Genomic DNA, 22,608 nt, shown 5'->3' with positions numbered 1-22,608 from the left:
AGAGACTTAGGGGAGATAGTTTCTGACAGTCTGAAAGCGGCAAAGTAATGGACAAGGTGGTGGGTAAGGCCAGAGGGATGCTGGGCTACATCTAGAGAGGAATAGCCAGCAGGAAAAAGGAGGTGATAATGCTATTGTATAGGTCTTTAAGTGAGGCCTTATCTGGAGTATTGTGTTCAGTTCTGGAGATCGTATCTCAAAAAGGATAGAGACAGGATTGAAGCAGTCCAAAGAAAGATGACCAAAATTGTGTGGGATCTGCATCAAAATCCATATGAGATGAGACTGAAGGTCCTGAATATGTATATCCTTGAGGAGAGGACAGACGGGAGCTATGATACAGACTTTTAAATACTTGAAAGGTATTAATGTTGCACAGGAATAAAACATTTTCCATTGAAAAGAAAGCTGTAAACTCATGATATGAAATTCCAAGAGGGTATACTCAGAAACATTGTCAGGAAATATTTCTTCATGGAAAGGGTAGTGGATGCATACAATGTCCTTTCAGAAGAGGTAGTGAAGACAAAACAGTAACAGAATTCAAAAGAATGTGGGATAAACACAGAGGTGTTATGTTTGGCAGCCTGCAGGACATCCCCACACTCACCCCCGATGCCAAGAAATGCCGGGACTCTTCTCTCCGGCGAGACCCCGGAGCGAGGAGTCCCAGCACTCTAGGTGCACGCGCACCCCCGACCGCCAGATTTAAAGGTGCCATAGCGGGAAAAGGCCACAGTGCTCTTAGATGACATCACCGCTGCTGGCCTATAAAAGGGCCCTGGGATGCCCTCACTTTGCCTCAGTAACATGCCTCCTGCATTCCTGTGTCTCAGCTTGTCAAGTCCAGCCTTGCCTCGTCTTGTCTTTCAGTCCAGCCTTGCCTCTTTTTGCCTTCCAGAACATCCTTGACCAGCCTACCTTCCTCATTCTCATCATGTTTCCTGAGTGTCCTTGTCTTCCCTGGGTTGCTGCTTCAGATCTTGACCTCCTGCCTGGACCTGACTATGATTGCCTGCTGCCTGGATCTGACCTCTAGCCTGGACCTGACGACTCTTGCTTGCTGCCTGCCCCTACCTTGGCTCTCCTCTGACGTTCGTAAGCCTGCTGTCTACTTTGCCTCTGGTGTGTCTCTGGACTCTAACACCTCTACCCTAGGAGCCTCCTAAGTCCTGCTGACCACCAGAATCCAAGGGCTCAACCCGTGAAGGAGGTAGCTGGTATAGATGAAGTTACAGACTGCCCTGTTTCAGGGCGCATTCGCCAGCTGCCAATGTAGGCCTTGGGGGGCTAAGGGCTCACTCACACCATATCCATTACAAGAGGATCCCTAATGGCTAAAGGATGGAAATGAGGGAAAGGGATAATCTATTTTAACTGGGGTAACCTGCTCGGAACAGCAGTTACTACCCTGAAAAATAAACACTTTTTGGGCAGACTGGCTCGATCATTTGAGTCTTTTTCTGCTGACATTTATTATGTTACTATGCCCCTCATTGGGCCAGATTGGCTGCAATTTAAAAAACGGCACGTGAGCAGGCATGATACTATTACATATTCAGATTTAATTGTACTAGCTCAAATGATAAAGATTAGTTGATGTTTCTCAAGTCCAAGCAAATTATGATGAATGTAACAAATTTGAAGTGATAGCTATGCTCACAACAAAATATTTTTAAGATAATTTCATTGAGTGTTTCTTTTAAAACAGTATTTCCCAACCTTCTCCTGGAGTCACATCTAACTAGTAAGGTTTTCAGGATATCCATAACCAATATGCATGAGATAGTTTTGCATACTTTAGTGACCCAGGGCATGCAAATCTGTCTCATGCACATTCATTGTGTTGACTTCGTGGACCCTTGGGCCGATCGGAACCGATGGAAGAGCCGCAGTCAGGGTCCGCAGCAGTGGTTCCGACCGGGAGGCGGCAGATGCAGGCCCGCGCATGGCTGGCGGAAGGTACCACGAAGAGCCTTATGCGACCAAGGGCTTTGACAAGGAAGATGGGGACGGTGGAACTGGCGCGGTGATGTGACGATCTTCGCCCTGGAAGCCGATCCTCCCCCGAGAGGAGCTCGTAGGAGTTCGGCCGCTGGGACTTAGGAGATTCACCCTGGAAGCCGGAGTCCCCCCAGGAGGAGCCCGTAGGGACTCGGCCGCTGGGACTTAGGAGGGCCCGCGGGGGCCGAGTCAGACGGAGTCCAAGGTCGGGCGCCAGAGAATCGTCGCTTGTCAGTCCAGAGCCAGGAGCCAAGGGATCACCGTACGCCAGTCCGGGGTCGAAAGCCAGAGGGTCGACGGAAGCCAGTCCAGGGTCAGGAGCCAGAGGATACCGGAAGCCAAACCAAGGTCAAAGCCAAGCGAAGATCAGAAGACATGGGGACGCAGCAACTGGAGACAGGAACACCTGGGAACCTCGTTGCAAGGCCCTGAGAGCAGGGACTGCAGGGCTTAAGTAGCCCTGCATCCTCTGACGTCACCCGAGGGAGGAACCAAGTTCCCCCGCGCTTGGCCCTTTAAATCTGCAGCCGGGACGCGCGCGTGCGCCTAGGGGGCGGAGCCAGCCGCGGCGAGACGCCGGCTGCTCCGCCGGAGCGGGAGCGTGGCAGCAAGAGGATGTGCAGGCCCGGGCGAGGTGCGGCAGCGGCAGGGAAGCGGCGGCACGGGTCCCTGGAGGCCCGGGGAGAGCAGAGTGGACCCGGAGGCCCGGCGAGGTAGGCGGCGCTCCCGGGGCCGACCAGGGACCGCAACACATTGTGGGAATCCTGAACACAAGACTGGTTGGGTGTTGCTCCAGGAGAGGGTTTGAAAAACTGTTAAACACTTAAAATACAGCAAAAAGTACAGTTACTCAAAGCTTAAAATAGCTGCCATTACTTATTTTTGGTTGGTTTGTTGTTCTGTTAAACAGATCGAAAAACACAGCAGCTCTATGTTGCTGAATTTTCAGGAGATGTTACCTCAACAAAAAGGAGCATGCATTCATTCAGGGGACAGCATAACGCAGGATAGGTTAACAAAGGAGACTGGCAAGTGTTTATGCAGATAAGGTTGTAGAGTTGTGTTAAAAAAAAAAGCGAGAATACAAATACTGCAGTAAATTCAATTACTGTGATGTGGACTGAAATATTAAAAGCAGAATGATGAAAGAAGCTTGCTTGTTTCTGCAAATAGTAAGGTTATTTCTTTACACTGTTAGTGGATACATGAAGCTAACTAAAATACAAAGATTAGTAACTGGGATAGAAAAACACTGTTTGAAGATCCAGCCATGAAAAGTGTCTATGAAATAGATCCACTGCCTGGATAAACCAATGTAGCAAGCAAAATAAATCAAGGAGAGCTCTACTCAAGTTCATCAGTGTCCCTCAATAGTATTAAAGCATGCTATACCCGGGCTCAAATACAATTTCAAAGTGAGTTATTCAACTTTTCACAGAAAGGAGTGTTTACTTCCTGTAAAAAGAAATGTAATTTAAAAAGCTGTTGTACAGCATGTATAAATGTGTTTTATAAGGCTTTTGCCTTATATTTAACCATATTATTTGACCACTGTTGTATGTGTTGCTTTAAAATTGTTATGAAGCATCTGCCGACAAATAAAGTTGAAATTGGCGAGTAAAATATAACAAACCAGAAATCATTCTATATTTCCAAATTTAAAACCAACTATTAGAAGTGGTCAGAGTGTGGTGTTAGGCGCAGGGGTATAGCCCAAGCTGAACTTTTGGAGAGACCCAAGGTTAAGATGGCTGGCCACTGTGGCCAACCTCCAGCCTTTCCCATTCCCCTTCTTTTACCCCATTCTATGTGGGTCTTCACAACAGTAGCTGCTAAAACCTTTTTAATTTCTGGCAACACTCTGCATCTCCGGAGTCTGGATACTCTCCCTAGCCTGACTCTGCTGTTTCTCCCTCTTCCTCTGTGGTTAAGACATCTACTGTATATAAGGGGGGCTGATAAAGAGTGTTGTGAGTGCGGAAATGCGGTTTCTTGCTCAAGAAAGTGAGCCCTTGGATCATGGCACAACCTCAGGGCAAGGCTCCAAGGTACGCACTGTGGAAGGTGAGTGTATCCAGGCACGGGCTGGACTTGGAATCAGAAAGGGCCACAGGGCTTGTCCCATCATGGGCCCTTTAAATTGTGAGCAGAGGTTCATGCCCGTGCCTAGACGACATTAGATGCAGGAGCAGCAAGACAATGGCATTTCCGGGCTGCACAGAGAAGTCAATGTCGGCGGCATCCAGGCCATGAAAAACATCGGTGATGCTCCTGGATGCATGGAGAAGAGGCGTCAGTGGTGCCCTCGCCACAGGGTAGAAGGCAGAATGCGGAGCCACAACAGCAGCGTCTCCTAAAGCCGCGACTGACAGGCAGCAGTGTCAGGGTGAGTGAGCCGCTCGTGGGCCTCCGCAGACAGCAAATGCAACAGTAGCCTCTCCTTAGAGCCCCCCTCCTCAAGCCTCCTTTCTTTGACTTCAGAGGAGATGAAAGTATATTCCTTATACCAGCAGGGGGAATTTAGGGTCCAAACACAGGATCTGAAGATGCTTATTTTCAGGAACTGAAGCAAGGAACCATTTGGAACATACTGGACTAGACATGGCTGAAGACAAGACGAAGACATAACTGTAAGCTTTGATGAAGATATTATGAACAATTTACAATATTCAGGAAGGTGATCCAACTCTTCGGGTACACACTTGATTGTTGCAGGAATGAGAATCAATTTAGAATTATTGCCCTGAATTCCTCAGGAAAAGGTAAAGGACAATCTTGAAAAGAATCATCATTGCATCCTTCAGAAGCTGATGCTATATGTGCTCAAGACCGATGGATAGACTGGATCGCAGAATTACCAACAGCAGGCTCTTAGGGGACAGATAGCCCTCGAAAAAGAGATTATTGTGTTAGTCACCAAGAGAACACTTACTGCTCTGGAGTACTTGCAACTCAGCTTCAAGGGAGATAAATCCGGAGAATTTAGGGTGTGTAGCTGAAGACCTTGGTACCAGAAAAGGGTGAATCTACCTCCAGGACTGATGACGTCCAGCGGGCTGTTGTTCAGATTTGAGATTCATGTATTACAGGCAGATGGTACAAGACTATGTAGCTTGGCCTTGCAATGGAATGAATCCCCCCACAGGATTCTGCTGATAGGCAGTAAATACCGCCACAAGTTATGTACCAAGATTGGGAGAAAATGTAATAGCTGGCTGAAAAATGGTGTCGCGGGTCACGTATGACGTCACTCACAGGAGGGTAGTCCAGCGCCGCATTGTCCCCGAATCTCTCCCTCTACAGGGATCTCCGCTGCTGGGCTCAGCTGCCCTTCTCCCTTCCAGGCCTCTACAGCGCCTACACTCATTCTGGGGAACTGCCTGGCAGCTAGTCCAGCCAAGCTCCCAGCGAATAAACACAAAAACAGTTTGTAGTCACAATATATCAGTCTTTTCCTTTTCTATAGTCCCCACCAATGACAACAGGTGAGCCAAAAAAACTCCCCGTGGCTTCAAACAGAACTCCCCACTGCACAGGGACAAACACCATTTGGCTTCTCCAGCCAGCAAACAACTGCCCTTCCTGGGAGTTGCACAACCCGCCCCAACTCCCCTCGGTTGTGCAGCAGGTTGCGGCCTTCCCATTCCATTACACAAAAACATGGTGCAGCAAAATAAAGTAAAAACATCCCAAAACATACAAAATCCCCCCTTCAGCAGTGTCACTCACTCCGTTTCCATGCTGGAGTCAGCGGCTTCCTCTGCTGGGGAATCGGTTTCCATCTCCTCCTCCTCCCCCGAGGAGCTCAGCTTTTCTGGCCACATGAACCACTCTGGCACGCCTTCTTCCTCCACCACCATTGGTTCGGGTGTGTCTGAGTCACCGGAGCTCAGCTCAGGTGCCTGATCAGCATCCTCCCTTGCCCATTGACTCAGCTGTGCCTCTGTGAATCTGGGAGTTGTAGTCCTTTTTCTGCCCCCAGGTGCCCTCTGCTGCCTAGGTGTGGTGCGGGCCAGAGTGAGGGCCGAGTACGCCTATGCTACAGCCATGGACACGATAGATGCCTTTATCTGGAGATGGGCGGTGGCAAACGTGCTCTGCACGGTTCACGATGGACCCCAGCCTTCGTTAACCCTGCACATTTAGGATTTTGTTTTCGGGCAGTGGCGCACGCACTCCACGGAGTGCGTGTACGGGAGCAGTGAGGCGTTCCCGCCCTTAGTTAGCCATGAGCCTCGGGGTCTCGCTTGGGCAAACGGGAGCAACCCTGAAGCTTCCCTGCCAAGGTTACGGTTCCCCTTCCCTCTTCCCAGTCAGTGTCCCATTGCAGCTCAGGGTGCATGCCTGGCAGTACCCCCCCTCCCCCTCCTATTCAAGCTCTGAGCTCAAATGTACCTCTGAACAGCCGTGTCACGATACGGTGATTTCTGTTCAGGCCACTTTGTGTGTCCTGCGGGATTCAGGGCACAGTTGGTTCTTAGTATTTTTTCGGGAGAGTAGGCTGACGCCCTCTCCCGGGATGTATTTGAATGGCCTAATATACTACTCCTGTTTGGGCCGCTTTGTGTGTCCTGCGAGATGCAGGGCACAGTTGGTTTCTTACATCTTTGTTGGGAGAGTGGGCTGATGCTCCTCTCCCAGGATATACTTGAATGGTCTGAAATAGGCCCTCTGCTGCCTAACTCGGCTCCGGGTTCTCCCAGCAATAATCCAGCCTGGGTTTTTCTGCCTCAAAGCTGGCTGCACTTCATCACACACACATCCCTCTTTTAAAAATCCTGGAATCTCCTAGGCTAACCTCAAAAGGAAACCGGTGTTCACATGCTCCTTTCCGGCCCTATGTCGCACCTCAAAGCTATAGGTTTGTAGCGCCAGGTACCATCAGGTTAACCTCGCTTTAGAGTCTTTCATCACATTTAACCCCCATAAGGGCACATGATCAGTGACTAGAATGAAGTGTCTACCGCACAAATAGTATCTCAGGATCTCTATGGCCCACTTGGCTGCCAAACATTCCTTCTCTATGGTGGCGTACCTCATTTCATGGAGGTGCAGCTTCCGACTTAGATACATGATGGGATGTTCCTCTCCCTGGCCCACTTGGGAAAGGACTGCCCCTAATCCCCCTCCTGAGGCATTGGTCTGCATCGGGTCCCGGAAAAGGGCTGTCTTGAGGTGGGGGAGGGAGTTTTCAGTCCCATGGGAGTAGACACACCCTAGGACCTACCCAAGGCTGGGAAGCAGCTACGCTGGATAAATCAACCCAGGTGTTTGTTAGTCCACCAGGCCGGGGCTGCATCCTGACTCTGGAAGCAAGGAGAAATCCATCAACTCTTGTCTGCAGCTGCAGGAGACAGAGAACTACCAATGACCACTCCCTCTTTATGCAAAGTCTGACAGGAAGTGTGCCTCTGTCTCTGGCAGCTGAGGAGCGGATTAATCCCAAGTATAATGGGCTGTTCTTGCAGACGATAAGGAAAGAGTCTTGGATGAGTCAAGTTGCAACACTTATAAAATTCTGAGGCTGTTTCCTCTTTTATATACTAGCACAAAGTATTATTTAGGTGGAGTACGTTTGTTCAGTTGAACTAGGGATCATGACATGAAACTTCAAGGGGGAAGACTCAGAAACAAGGTCAGGAGATGGTGAAGACAAGAACAGTAATAGAATTCAAAAGGGCATGGAATAAACACAAAGGATCCAGAGTGCTAAACAATGGAAATGAAGAGATGGGATAACCTGTGTTAACTTTGGTTGTGACATTTCTGCATGGGAATAACCTGCACAGAGCAGCAATTATTACCTTAAGCAACTTGCTGGGCAGACTAAATGGAATATTTGGCTCTTTATCTGTCATAATTTACCATGTTACTATGTGAAGGCCATGGGGCACTCGTTCTGGAAACATGGACATCATAAATCTTAGCAATAACATCAGGAGATAAGCTAGGCTTTTACTTTTTAGCGAAAATATATACTTTAGCTACATTCAAATATCCACTGGGAGCTTATTTCACAGAAAAGACTCTAGCTGTTATCCTTACTTTTTCTAATCTTACACATTGAAATTGGTAATAGATCCCCCTGCCTGGAGTGTAATTCTTACTGAGAGATATACTAAACCAATTTATTTTTGAAATATATTTTAAATAGGAAGACTCTTCCCCATAGCACTCAGAAAGCCATTGTAATGGGGACAGAAGGAATACATTTAGGGTGGCTCAGTACTGTTCTTGCTGCTGCATTCTGGGCTACATGAAGCTTATACATTAGTCATAGAGGGAAACCAATGTAAATACTGATAAAGTAGTCCAGATGCAATATCACTAAGGCATGTCTGTTGCTGTATTGTTCCTCTGAAAAAGTGGTTGCTTCAGAGATTCTGATCTCTTTTATTAAATCAACCAAAAATGTTACAAATAAATATTATTGGACATTTCTGGCGTCTTATTGGGCTAACAAACAAGAGAGTGGGAGAATATCCTCTAAACGTTTCTCTCTGTATACTACTTTTTAGGATTAAAACAAAAATATTATATATGCATGATGCATTTTTTGTTTTCAGGGACCTTGTATGTGTATGTGTGTGTATAGTTTTGATATTCTTTGCCATTATATACCGTGTGTATGTATATATATATATATTGGCAAAGAATATCAAAACTATTCAAAATATAAAATTGGCACAATAACAAATATACATACATTGCAAGTAATTTGTTTCTTTACAAGCACTCTGTACATATTTTGACAGTGTTTTATGTACATATCTATATACACTATGGGCTGGATTTTAAAAGCCTTAGGTGCGACGGGCCTATTTTAAAAGGCCCGGCCACGCGTGTAAGTCCCGGGGCTTCGAGAAAGAGACGGGGAGGGGGGCAGGGCGGGGCTAGAGGCCCCCTGGCACAGCGGCCATTTGCCGCTATGCTGGGGGATCACGTGCCAGCAGGCTGCCGGCTCGTGCAACCTGCGCCTGCTTCGAGCAGATGCAAAGGGTAAGATAACTTTTTTTGGGGGGGGGTTAGGATATTGCTAGTGGGCGGGAAGGTTAGGGGAAGGGATAGTAAGGTGAGATTAGGGGGTAGGGAAGTTCCATCTCGGGTCGATCCTAAATTGGAGCGGCCTGGGAGGGAACGGGGGAAGGCCATGGGCGTCAGCACGCGCAAGTTGTACTAATGTGCACCCCCTTACGCATGCCTACCCCCAATTTTATAACATGCGTGCACCTGTGCGTGCATGTTATAAAATCGGGCATCCATGTGTGTGCACCGGGTAGTGCATGCACATGGACGCGCTCGTGCAAGTTTATAAAATCTACCCCTGTATATTCATAACACTATAGAGAGTTTAGAAGTGGTGTGAATGAGGAATGATTGACTAGGTCAGGTGATAAATATATATATATTTGTTATTGTGCCAATTTTATCTTTTGAATAGTTTTGATATTCTTTGCCATTGTATAATAAAGCTTGCTACATTAAGTATCTTTCAAAGCTTTTAAAATATTAGTAGCGTTACATTACACTTGTTTAGGGTTTTCTGATGGATATACCATTTAGGTACCCAAATATTTTTATTTAAAGCCTAGATCCAATATATATATATATATATATATATATATATATATATATATATACATACACACACACATACACACACTCTTTGATCTCTCGCAAAGTCATTGTGAACATCGTGGGCAGTCTTATTCGTACTTTTTATTTACGGTGTGTATATATGCATACACATATGCATACAGTGTTATCTTTCTGTAAAAGAAAGGTGTCAGTACACACGTGCAGGATGCATTTTTGTTCTGGCTCAGCCCAATGGCAGAATATTTAGGTGCATCTATCTATCTATCTATCAGAAACATAAAAAGAACATTCATGCAATAAGATAACCACATAACCAATAACTGACAATGCCTGTAATTTTAAATAGATACCTTTATTCAAATATCAATAAAACTCACATTAATGTGATTTACCTGTCCTGCGAACAGGACTGAATTCTCTGAAACATTCTGAAAAATATTTATTTGAGAAATGAACAGGATTGATTTATTTCTAAGATTTATTCATCAACATCACCATTGTGGACATTATTATAGATATTTCAACTAATAACAAAATATTTCTATAAATGATTTATGGAGAAATTACTTAACTGATAATTACCTTTCCTTTAGTGAAACGTAGGTCAATCCCAAGTAGTGAGTTATGCACCTCTGCCAGCAAATGGAGACAGAGCAAAAGCTGATGTCACTGTCATATAGTCCTGCCCTGACATCAGCCTGCCAGTATTCCCTGGAAAAGCCAAACTGTGGACAAACTGATTATACTTGAACATTATTATCAACAAGCAAACATTCTTGTTTCTCAACCAACAGGTACACTGAACTCAGTCAAAGAAAGGAACATATCTAGCAAGCTAAAGGCTAGAGAAGTCACCAATTGACAAGGAAGAGCAGGAATCATGCTCTGCATAGCTTGTCCTAAGAAAGGCTAACCACAAATTCAAACACCAGCAGCCGATGGCAGTTCTGGGATTGACCTACCCTTTACTAAAGGAAAGGAAATTATCAGTAAGTAGTAATTTCTCCTTCCTTGGTGTTCAGGTAGATCAGCCCAACGAGTGGGATGTACCAAAGCTAATTTCAAAAGGGTGGGAGGCTGCCAGCTGTCCAGACAATACTGCCTGCAAAAAGGTGGCGTCCTCCCTAGCTCTAACTTCCAATCGGTAATGCTTGGAGAAGGAGAGTAAAGATGACCATGTCGCCGCTCAGCAAATTTCAACATCGACAACAAGTGAAGTTTCGCCCACGATACTGCCTGAGCTCACGTGGAATGCGGTCTAATCTGTCTCGGTAAGGCAACTTCAGCAGCCACCTAGGCTGTCGTAATGACTTCCTTAACGCAGTGGGCAAACATTGCTTGCATCGCTGGAGCTCCTTATTTACCTCCACTGTGGAGCACGAACAGGCAATTAGACTTCCGAGCAGCCTTAGTCACCTCCTAACACCGCCGTAAAAGTCACTTGATGATGAAGGAACGCAAAAGGTGGTACTCATCTTTATCTCTGTCCCTGTCCAAGGCAGGCTGAGAAATGGACTTATTTAAATGAAACTTCAAAACCACTTTAAGCAAAAAAGAGGGCACTGTCCGAAGTTGAACCACACCTGGAGTCATATGGAGCAGGTTCACGGCAGGAAGGAGCCTGCAGCTTAGAGACCTAACATGTCGATTAGATTACTACCAGAAAACCTGTCTTCAAGGTAAGCAGTCACAAGGAAAGAGTATGCAGCAGTAGAAAGGTTGGACCCACCAAAAACTCAAGGGCCAAGTTAAGGTCCCACAGAGGCATCAGAAGCCACAATGGGGAATGAAAATGTTTAACTCCCTACAATAAACAGGACACGTCTGGATGGGAAGATAAAGGTTCTCCAATGACTCTTCCCCTATAAAAAGCCAGGGTTGCAATTTGAGCCTTCAAGGTGCTAAGGGCCAAACCCTTAAGTAAGCCATCTTGTAAAAATTCCAAAATCAAAGGAATATCCACCTTGAGCAGTTAAGTACCTCGTTCAGAACAGCAGGCCTCAAGATCCTCCAAAGTCTAATCTAGGCTAGAGAAGTAGAAAATTTCCGGGCCTGAAGAAAAGTGGAAATTACAGCAGGTGAAAAACCCTGCTTCAACAACCACGCCCTTTCAATGGCCAAAACCATAATACAGAATCAACCTGGATCCTCTTGCAGAGTGAGCTCCAGAAGTAAAGGTCTGTCTGAGATGGTAGCCCGAGGGGACTATTCACCAAAAGTCTCTGGAGATAGGCATACTATGGCCCTCAAACCCAATCTGGAACTAGTAAAAGGATGGTGTTGATTTGACTTATAAACTTTCTGGACCAGACTGCCTATCAGAGTCCAGGGGAAAACGCATAGAGCAGGGCGCCGCGTGGTCACTCCTGAAAAAGAGCATTGAAGCCCATCACTTTTGGGTCCCACCTGCAACTGAAGATATGTGGAACCTTCGCATAGTTGAAGCTTGCCAACAGGCCTAGATCCAATAAGCCCCAGCGGTTCATCAGGAGCAGAAAGGCCTCTTCCTCCAGCTCCCATTCTCCTAGGTCCAAGTTTCTACTGATGATAAAATCGGCTCTGAAGTTCTTTCCAGCTATGAGAAGGTGGATATGCTTAGGAGAAGCTGCTCGGTGAATCACTGGCACGTCAATCAAACCGCTTATGATTCCAGTTTGTTGATGTTCCACTGCTGCATTCCACCACCCTTGCAGCACCAACTCCTGAAAGTGAAGCCTCCCAGTCCGGAGGCTTGCATCCTTCATGAGATCCAGCATCGTCAGGGAAATTCCTTTCCTAAAATATGCTGTAATCACTAATCCAGCTGGGACCTCACCTCTAATGGAGGAATAGCCTCACTGCATAGTTTTTTGACTGCATACCCCACGGGAGATCAATGGGCGCTGAAGAGGGCACATATGTTCCTTCTCCCAGGAAACCACTTCTAATGCAGCAGCCAGCAACCACCGGACCTGTAGAAAAGACACACAGTCAGACAAACAGGGTTTTGCAGGGACTGAACTCATAGCTGTTGGGTTTGTGGCATATTGTGGACTCTTGGTCGAAGTGGCGATGACTCGTCCCATGGGGAACCACAATGATTGGCTAGACTCTTAGTAAGCAGACACTGAGGAGAGAAAGCTTTATTATACTGCAGTTGGTGAGTAGAACCTTGCCCAAGGAATGGACAGTGCTGTAGTCCAGCGATATCACAGTAGCTCAGACAGTCTCTGTAGATGATGGTCTCACCCAGATGTAGCAAAAGGTCCGGTAGTGTTCCGCAGCGCGGGATAGGCCGGGAACCCGAAGGGTGGAATGAGGAGAGCTGGAGCATAGTGATACTCACAGAGTAGCATTGCTGATAACTTCCTTCGGTAGTTGAATGAAGAGAGGGACCCGAGGTCCAAGGTGCAGGATACTCTGAGCAGAATACGCCCTCGAGGCGCGAGTACCTAGGAGCGCCGAGGGTTCCTGAAAGAAAGCAGACAGGACCCCTGAGGGGTGGGTGTCCTTAAGGTTAGGCAGATTAACCCCGGCGGATGAGTAGAAGCGAAAGGCCCCCAAGGAGCGGGTACCCAGAGCTTCCGTGGTAGCGAGATACCCCGGAGGGTAGTGAGGAATCCAAGCGAGCAGCTTAGAAGTGGTCAGAGTAGCAAAACCGAAGTCCTTGCTAACTCGTTCAATTAGAGTGGAGCGGAGGTTTAAATACCTGGAGGTACTGATGTCATGCGGTGGGGTCACCCCGGAGGTTCCCGCCATGACATAGTCAAAAATGTAGCCAGCGTGCTCGTGCCCTAGGAGGCCGCAGGAAGAAGCATGGCAGACGGGGACGCCCATGCTGGCTTGGAGACACCGAGGGTTTTGGCAAACAGCAGCGGAGGTAGCCATTCTTCCAATGGAGGAGGAAAAGGGTAAAAGAGAGGTAAGGCAGAGCGGTCGCAGCCATCTGTGACCGACGGATGCAACAATAGCATCAACATGTGGAACGGAGACTGCGGCAGGAATACTCTGCCCTGCCTTGTATCGAACTGAACCTCGAGAGTCTGAGATGGCTGCAAATCACTCTAGGCCAGATTCACCCCTGAGCCTAGTTCCTCAAGGAACCACCCTGTGGGAAGTGGGAAGACTCTCTTCCGCGGTTTTAGTTCAAATCAATCAGTTGTCCAGATAGGAGTGAACTAGAATACCCTTTTTGTGGAGAGCTGCTGCTACAGCTACCATGATCTAGGAAAAAAAGTTCCAGGCGCCACGGCTAGCCCAAAAGGCAAGGCTTGAAACTGAGAAGGATGATCCAGAATGGACCGATGAAGTTCCCAACAGAAGGGAATATGTATCCAGTTTGGGCCGAAAAGACCCTTCTTTCTTGGGCATGATCAAATAAATGGAATAACAGGCCATATATCTCTGTGATTCAGGAATGGGAATCACCGCTTTCAGTTTCACCCTCCGTTGTAATGTCACTTCCACTTCTACCCTTTGCTGAGGGGAGTTAGATAGAGAGACTATGAAGGCATCCAGAGGAATGTGTAGAAATTCTAGAGCATACCCGTTCCAAAATGTTTTGAGAACACATTGATCCAAAGTAATACAGACCCACCTGTAGTAAAAATAGGATAGACACCACCTATCGCCCGAACCAACAAGTGAACCTGCCAACCTTCATTGGCAGACCGAGGGGCTCCACTTCCGGAGTCCGTATCATTTCGAAGTCCTTGGTGGCGAAAGGTCTGAGATCTGCGGAAGGGACGAGAGCTCTGGGAAGAGTCTCCCCTATAAGGCCGAAAACACCTCAAATGCTTTGCTTTATGATAGTCTCAATCCTTCAATCCTGAGCAACCTTCAGTGACGCACCTCCCTCTACCGGGATGGTGGTACGGTTTGTGACAGAGCACACCAAGGCATCCATCTTAGGGAAACGCAACCACTCTCTGGTCTGCGGATCCAAGGAGTATAAACCTGCCAAGACACATCCTCCTTTAAAAGATGTACCTGGCACACTCCATTCCAGAAGTCAACTCCTAGAGTGTAACTCAGCGGGGAAAGAAACAAGAAGCCTTGCATAAGGTAATCAAAATAAGAACTTTCTTATGCCTTCCTAAGGAGTCAGTCCCAGCCACTCCGAGGGTCTTCAATGCCCGTAAGACCAAACTTGGAGAAGAGTTTGATTTGGCTCCAAAGGTGGAGAAAAGTTCCCCATCAACATCATCTGTATCGTTTTGATTAACCTGCATTCAAGTTTAGTGGGGTCGCATTGTGCCATGGCGCTTGGCCGCGGAGCCTGGAATGCACGGACCAACCTTAGTAGGCATTGACGATTCAGATGACCAGCCCTGTAGAAACATCTACCAACTTTGGAAGAATCCTACCCAGAAAAAGAGGATGGGTCCATTCCAGACACCACAGGCTTGAACCTGACGTCCTGAAAGCTAGCGGCTCGTGACGACTCGGCCTGTGGATCAACCAAACGAGGGGATTCCCTCATCATGTCACCCTCGGTCCCAGTCCCCACAGACTGCGGAGTGACCATCGCCGGCAAAATCAGAAGGGGGTAAATCGCCCTGAGCATCCAGGCAGCGCTGACACAAGCTTAAAGAAAGCTGCCGGCTGTATGACCCTGAAGTGGCATGCAGTACAATAGATAAGCACTTGGCTTCCTTGTGGTGGGTGCCATAGTTGTAAGCGTGCAGAACTTTGAAAGCTCACCCCCTCGAATAGACGTGCATAAAACCTGCGTCCAAAATGGGCTCCCAAAAAAGCGTGCGCACATGTATACGCACACATATACGCACATAGGCTGCATGCCCAACTAGGTGCCCAATCTGGGAGCCCAGTAAACCAAGGCACCTAATCAGGACACACAAATGGACACATAGGCTTGTGCCGAGTGGCCCATTGCACAAAAAAATGTGTGCAAAGACCCTGCAGCCTACCATGTGCTGAAAAAGGAAGAAGCCTATGAGTGGGGCTAGCCAAATGGCTGTTCAACCCGCCATACCTGCACTGCCTCCTCAGCTCACTGCTCCCCAGAGCAGTGGGCAGGTTAGCCTATGATTTTGATCATCTTTTTTTTTTTTTTAAATAAGAAAAGCGTTCACCTGAGCCCAGCCATCTGTGGCTGAGAGCAGGAATGGGTCCTGACTACGGGTGGGGAGAGAGAACTAAACCTTCACCACTGAGCCTCTCTTGGCCTGCAACCACTAATCGCACTTTTAAGTCCAGGTCCCTCAAGGCTACCAGACTGAAGCACTCTGCTGAGGGAGGGACCACACAGTGTCCTTCAGGAGGCAAGTGATGCTAATAGCTGTTTGGTCCCAAAAAGATGTCGAAATTGGGCACACAACTGGGCACGCAGGAGCATGCCGATGCCCGCAGCAAAAAAAGGCGTGAAATCACCTTGCAGCCTATCATGTATCAAAGGAAAAAACCTGGAAGTGGGGCCTAGCCAAATGACTGCTCAACCCACTGTGCCTGCACTATCTCCTCACCTCACCGAACTCCCCAGAGGTGTGAGCAGGACAAGCGAACACTGAGGTAACAGACCTTTTCTCCTGCTTTCCTCTCGCTGCTATATTATTACTATTATTATTATTTTTATAAAGAAAAAAACTTTTATCTGAACTCAGCTTTCCCTGGCTGAGAGCAGAAACAGGTCCTGACTATGGGGGAGAGGACTAAAGCCTTCATTGCTGAGTCTTTCACGGAAACGTTCCCGGCTACGGGGGCAGAGGGCTAAAGTCTTCACCGCCGAGCCATTCTCAGCTTGCTATCGCTATTGGAATTTCTGGTCCATGGCAGTCAAAGCTATCAGACTGAGGGCACTATACTGAGGGAGGTACCTCACAGTATCGCCTCAGGAGGCAAGTGGTGCTATATAGATGTCTCATCTTTCTATTAGTTCTTTTTGATTCCTTCTTCTTTTCTTCTCACAGGTGTGAGCTAGGGCTCACTAGTGTTGCTATTATAGATGGTAAATACAATATAGAAACAGAATTGTATTTCTTTATTCTTTGAAATTCTAATTTCTGGTAAAGAAACAGGCCGAGTTGCAAAACCCAACCAGCCCCCCTTTTCTTTTCTCTCCCCCTCCCCCTTCTTGCTGAGAAATACTAACTACACAGCCTAATATATTGTGCTGAGGCTGGCATATATAGTTACAGACAAGGAAAGGAATGTGTAAGGCTGTATCTCCTCCCACATTCCTCCCTGCAACTGATTCTAACAAAGAGATTCTCATAGCTATACAAAACTAACAAGAGAAATAAGACTTTCTCATAGCATTACAAACTAAAAAGAAAAAAATTGCCATTTAGGAACAGCATGTAGGCAGACAGGATGAAGGACACAGCAATAGTAGGTTAAAGTTGAAAGTTGGCATTAGAGTATGTTGTTTAGGCAGAATGAAAAATATGGGAAGTTTGAGATGCATGTGAAAATGCCTGAAGCAGAGATAACACTGAAATGAAGGCATCAGATAGGCTGAGTATCCTGAGATGGGGAGGGGTAAAATGATAAGCGAATGTACAATAATAAATTGTTTTCGCTTTGTGGGCATGCCTACTTTTCTTCTGTATGACACCGGTACTTGCAAGTTCGTAAAAATAAATAATTGTTTCTGGTAAAGAAATCTCTAGCTGTAGCAGGCCGAGTTGCAAAACTAAGAAGGTGCAGTACCGATTCTAACACAGGCAATCCCCCAAAGGGAAATGCATGTCCGCCATCTGCTTGAGATGGAGAATACTGGCGGGCTGATGTTGGGACGGGACTATATGGCCGAGATGTCAGCTTTTGTTCCATCCCCATCTGCTGGCAGAGGTGCATAACCCACTCGCTGAGATTGACCTACCCCAACACTGAGGAAACAGCTGTCATGGATTCCTTTCATGCAAGGTTGTACTAACACCATTTTTATATGGGTTATCATAAGGCTTGGGAATAACTGCTCAGAACAGTTACCCCCTTGAAGAACAAGGGGGTAAACGCATAAGAAGTTGCTGGGCAGACAGGATAGACTATTTAGTCCTTTTCTGCCGGCATCACTATGTTTTTTTAACAAGTGGGAAATAGTAATGTATTTTATTGATGAGAGATATGTTACATTGGTGTGTTTTATTGATATTAGGATAAGAATGTCAAATTAAAATTGTAGGTATTGTCAATATATTGGTTATGTGGTTATCTTATAGCATAAGTGCTTTAGGTTTCAAATATAAACACACATGAACACGAGTTTTTTGTTTGATCTGCCGTTTTTCATTAACTATATATACAAATAGATATCTATATATAGATATACAGCGCCTGAATGTAAACCGATGTGATGTGTCAGATCGAATGTCGGTATATAAAAATAAATAAATACAATAAATTAAAAAATAAATATACCTGAATCTTCTGCCTTTAGGCTGGGCCAGAAACAAAAAATGCACCCTACATGTGTGTACTGGCACTTTTTTCCAGAAAGAGCACTGTGTGCGTTATCTTAATATAAATGAAAAGTATAAATAAGACTGCCCACACTGTTAACAGTGACTTTGCGGGTGAGCCCCCTGGTGCCGCAACTTTTCTTGCACTAGGGCCGGCGGGCGCGCGGCTCAGGAAGCCGGGAATTGTGGGTAAAGGAAGCCGAGTTCGCGCTGATCTCAGAGCCGGGCGCGGAGTGCAGAAGAGGAAGTGACGTCAATTGTGCTGCTAGCAGCTGGGTTTCGGCGAAGAGGAAGTGGCGCAATGACTGCCGGGGAGGGAGTTTGGATAGATTGGGAGTGAACTAGAGCGGTATTACAAGGTGGCAGTGAGGGGTGCAGAGCCCGAAGCAGACCGCCATGTCAGTCTCCACGGTGGAGTGTGCTGCGAACCGACAGCGCAAGCTGGAAGCTCTCGTTCGGGATTCGCTCATGAATATGGAGAGTTTACTGGTGAGCTCCTGCCGCCTCCCAATGTGCCTCGTTCTTCTTTTTCTCCCCCCCACCCTGAGCGCAGGAGCGGGACCGACTCTGGAAGCGAGAAGGAAGGAAGTAGGCAGCCGTCTTTTTTTTTTTTGACCAGTGTGACCTCATGCTGACCCAGAGGTTCTTTCCTTCCACCGCCTCCAGTCTCCTCTGGGCAGAAGGCGGGTAACGGGGTTTTACTGGGGACTCCTAATCCAGGTCCTAAGCCGGGGGGTTGGGAGAAGGGAAGCTGAAGAGAAGTCGCCGGGAAGGGGGCCTTAAGATATGGAGAGAGGATGGCGGGTAGTGGAGAAGGCGCTAGGTCAGAAAAGGGAAATATGTTATGGTAGGTGACAGTGAGGGAGGGTTTGGGGACAGAACAAGCGTTTCTTGAGGGTCCGTCTCAACTTTTCATGGCTGGAGTCTGAAATCGGAGTGTGGACCGATTTCAGCATTTTCTCTGCGAAATTAATAAGGAAAAATGTGATCTGGCCAAAAATAGTAAAAAAAAAAAAAAAAAAAGCACAACAGGCAACAAATCATCAGGTTAATACCAAAGCTTTTCATATATCTGCCACTTTCCACGCTTTCAAGCGTTTTAATTAGGGTGTTGCAATTTAATATCCTGAATGTTTTTTTTTCAAATTGATCCTTGCACAATTTAGTCGTAGCAATATTATATTGCAAAAAGCTGAGAGTTATTGGTAATATACCAGCACATATCTAGAGCCAGTTTGTGACGTTTGCTGCAATATTGTATGACCTGCCAGACTTTTATCTTTTTTGTTAAACGCTAAGCCTAACCCAGTTTGTTCTTTAATTGGCTGGTATTAGCTAATGAATTAATAGCAGCAGTATTTTATTTCATTATTGAGATAAACTGATGGTGGTGACTTCATTTTTTTTTTAGTGTGTGTATATATGTGTGTATATATTTATTTATTTATTTATTTAACATTTCTTATATACCGATATCCGTTCGCACATCGTATCGGTTCACAGTGAAACAAAACTTTGGGCATTGCCCTTACATATAACAGATAACATAGTGAACTCGGCAACATATAAATAATCTTTGGGAGGAGCCCTAAGATATAACAAGCATCAATGGGTAGATGCTATGGAACAGGATAATAATTATAACTATAACTATATACATGATAGTGCAAAGTACAAAATCAGCAGACATAAAGGCGTTCATACCAGGAAATCAGTCTAACATTTCACAGGGGGGTTTATGTAATAGGGGGTGAGATGGAGTAGGCTTGCCGAAAGAGCCAGGTTTTAAGTTTCTTTTTAAAAATGGGGGTATAAGTCTCTATGCGAATATCATGGGGCAGTGAGTTCCATAGGGTGGGGGCGGCAAGAGAGAAGGCTCTGTTAATAGTAGAGGAGAGTTTAAAAGATTTGATAGATTGGGCATGGAGTGCACCTTGGAGTGCTGGGTGGGTAGGTCTCTTGGATGTACGGGGTGAGGGGGGGGGGGTTAATCCAGTTGAGGTTTGAGTTTACTAGACTCTTGTGTATGATCGAGAGTGTTTTGTAAAGAATTCGTGACTGTATAGGGAGCCAGTGCAATTCAATAAGTGTGGGGGTGATGTGATCTCTTTTCTTCGTGTTTGACAAAATCCGAGCGGTGGCATTTTGTAGGAGTTGAAGAGGCTTAGTGTGTGATGCAGGAATGCCAAGTAAGAGCGCATTACAATAGTCGATCTTCGATAAAATAATAGCTTGGAGGACTGTGCGGAAATCATTGAAGTGTAGTAGGGGTCTGAGTTTCTTTATTGTTTGGAGTTTAAAATAGCAATCCTTAATAATGGATTTGATGAAAGGTTTGAATGAGAGGTGATTATCAATAATAGCTCCTAAGTTACGAGTGTGCGATGGGAAGTTGGTAGCAGAGTAAGCAAGAGGGATGTCAGGGAATGGTTGTCTATTCGAAATGATTAGAAGCTCAGTCTTGTTGGAATTGAGAGCCAGGTGCATGTCCTTTAGGAGTTGATTGATCGAGGAAAGACAGGATTCCCAGCTGTGTAAAGCAGTTTGGATAGAGTCAGAGAAAGGGAAAATGAGCTGCACATCGTCAGCATAAATAAAATGCTTGATATGCAGGTTAGTGAGAAGCGTGGTAAGGGGAAGCATGTATATATTAAATAGCATGGATGAGAGTGAGGAACCTTGGGGTACACCTTGGGGAAGACTGATGGGATCAGATTCATTGTTGTCCATTGTGACAGTGAAAGAGCGATTTTGGAGATAAGATTGAATCCAATCAATGGCCTTGCCTGTGATCCCAATATTTCTGAGTATGTTGAGTAGGACATCGTGATTGACTGTGTCAAACGCAGCTGAGATGTCGAGTAATGCGATAAGATAGGAGGATCCTGAGTCGATTCCTTTGATAAGGGTGTCGTGTAGGGAGAGGAGCAATGTTTCAGTACTTAAATGCTTCCTGAAATCATATTGGGTGGGAGGGAGGATGTTGTTCTGTTCAAGGTGATCGGATAGGCGTGAGTTCACTAGCTTTTCAAGAACTTTGGCTAGGAGGGGAAGGTTGGACACCGGTCTGTAATTAGAAAGAGTGGTGGGGTCAAGGTTGGATTTTTTGAGTAGGGGTTTCACTATTGCTTGTTTCAGAAAGTCCGGGACAAATATAGTGAGAGAGAGAGTATTTTTCTGGCATATTGTTACTATGAACTTAGTCACCTAGCTTGTGTGCACATGATTCATTTAGTCCTGGGTATTACTTATCTGGCAGTTGGGTGTATGAGCAATATGGGAGAGACCTTACTTTTTCTCTTTATCCCTGAAAGGACTCCTATTGCCTGATCTTTCTGGCAACATAGTACTTGTCAGAAGATAAGGATGTTATGACCTCATTGGGGGCAAGATTTACCTAAGTTTTTTATTTTCCCCCCAGCCCTGTCATAGAATGGGGAAGAGAGCCATGATGAAAAGGACTCTGCCTACTTTACCCTGATTTGTCACTGCAAGCACTCTTTGGCCATCTCCCTTCTTTACCACTGTCCTAAGTATACTTTAATTAAATTGTTTTGGTAGATTAAAGTAAGTTTCTCACTTTTCTTTTGATCCTTCCTTCTGTCCGCCTTAATATCATTACCCCCATTGTCCTTGGGCGTCTTTTCTATAGTTTGCTGAAAAAAAGACATTCTTCAGTGCAATATTTCATGGAACTCTCTCTGTGTTCCTATGTGCGTTACCCATTTAAAGAAATCAGTCAGAATTCAGGCTTTCAGGAACATTTTCATTCCCTGTATGTACCCGGATCAGTCCAGACTCCTAGATTTATTCATCTGTGCCAGCAGATGGAGACAGAGAAAGTAGAACTGACACTGCTTCATATATCCTGGACCCATCTGCAATTCCTCAGTATTTCTCTATCTCCAGGAGATGGTGGCTGGTGCATAAACCTGCAGTTTTGTTAGTCTGCCCAGTATTTTTTTTTCTAACTTGTACGTGCAGCCAACCTCGACGCCGCCAAGGTCTGAAGTAAAATCCCTAGGCCTCTGCTCAGCATGCCACCTCAGGGCCGCCTAGAGCCAGGAAGCAGACGCCCTATGCACCCAATGCAAGGAGGCCCTGGGAGATCCACCACAAGCTCAGACTCGCCCAGGGATGGTCTTCAGGGGGCTCCCTGGAGCTAGCTACCCCCAGCAGGACCCCCTCCCAGCCGGAGGCTCCCAGGGAAACAGCGCCACTCAATGTGGACCCCTCGTCTATTTCTTGGGTAGAACTCTTCAAGGGGATTCAAGCCTTTGTCCGGATGCAAACGAATTCCCGGGCGGACCAGCCACATATGTCGCAGGAGGACCCCTATGCCCCAGGCCCCTCGACCCAGGCATAGGCCCTTACCGCCAAGTAGTCTTACCTTCGAGGGCATGGACTTCTCAGAAGACTAAGCCGAACCTCTAGAAGAAGGGGAACTCCCCCAGGGACAGACCCCCACCGAACCATGAGGCAGTTCTTCACAAGGGAGGAGCTCCCGGACCTGGTCTCCCAATGCCTGGCAGAACTAGGGATCCCGAGGAGAACCCATTTCTGGAAGGCCTTCGACAGACCTCCCGTCATTCCCCGCTCTTGC

At 46.4% G+C, this 22,608-nt stretch overlaps 1 protein-coding gene across 1 annotated transcript in view; it reads left to right on the top strand.

Annotated features, from left to right (window-relative positions):
* The first annotated feature begins 18,150 nt into the window (after window positions 1–18,150).
* Window positions 18,151–22,608, top strand: part of E2F6 (E2F transcription factor 6) — a 101,169-nt gene continuing 96,711 nt past the window's right edge. The window contains exon 1 of the mRNA XM_029595913.1: window positions 18,151–18,494. Coding sequence (XP_029451773.1) covers window positions 18,402–18,494 — 93 coding nt within the window. The 5' untranslated portion in view covers window positions 18,151–18,401. The remainder of the gene's footprint in view (window positions 18,495–22,608) is intronic.

The sequence above is a fragment of the Rhinatrema bivittatum genome, chromosome 3 (genome assembly GCF_901001135.1).
Source record: "Rhinatrema bivittatum chromosome 3, aRhiBiv1.1, whole genome shotgun sequence".
NCBI lineage: Eukaryota > Metazoa > Chordata > Amphibia > Gymnophiona > Rhinatrematidae > Rhinatrema > Rhinatrema bivittatum.
Note: the sequence above shows the minus strand (reverse complement) of the source record. Positions and strands in the feature narration are given on the sequence as shown.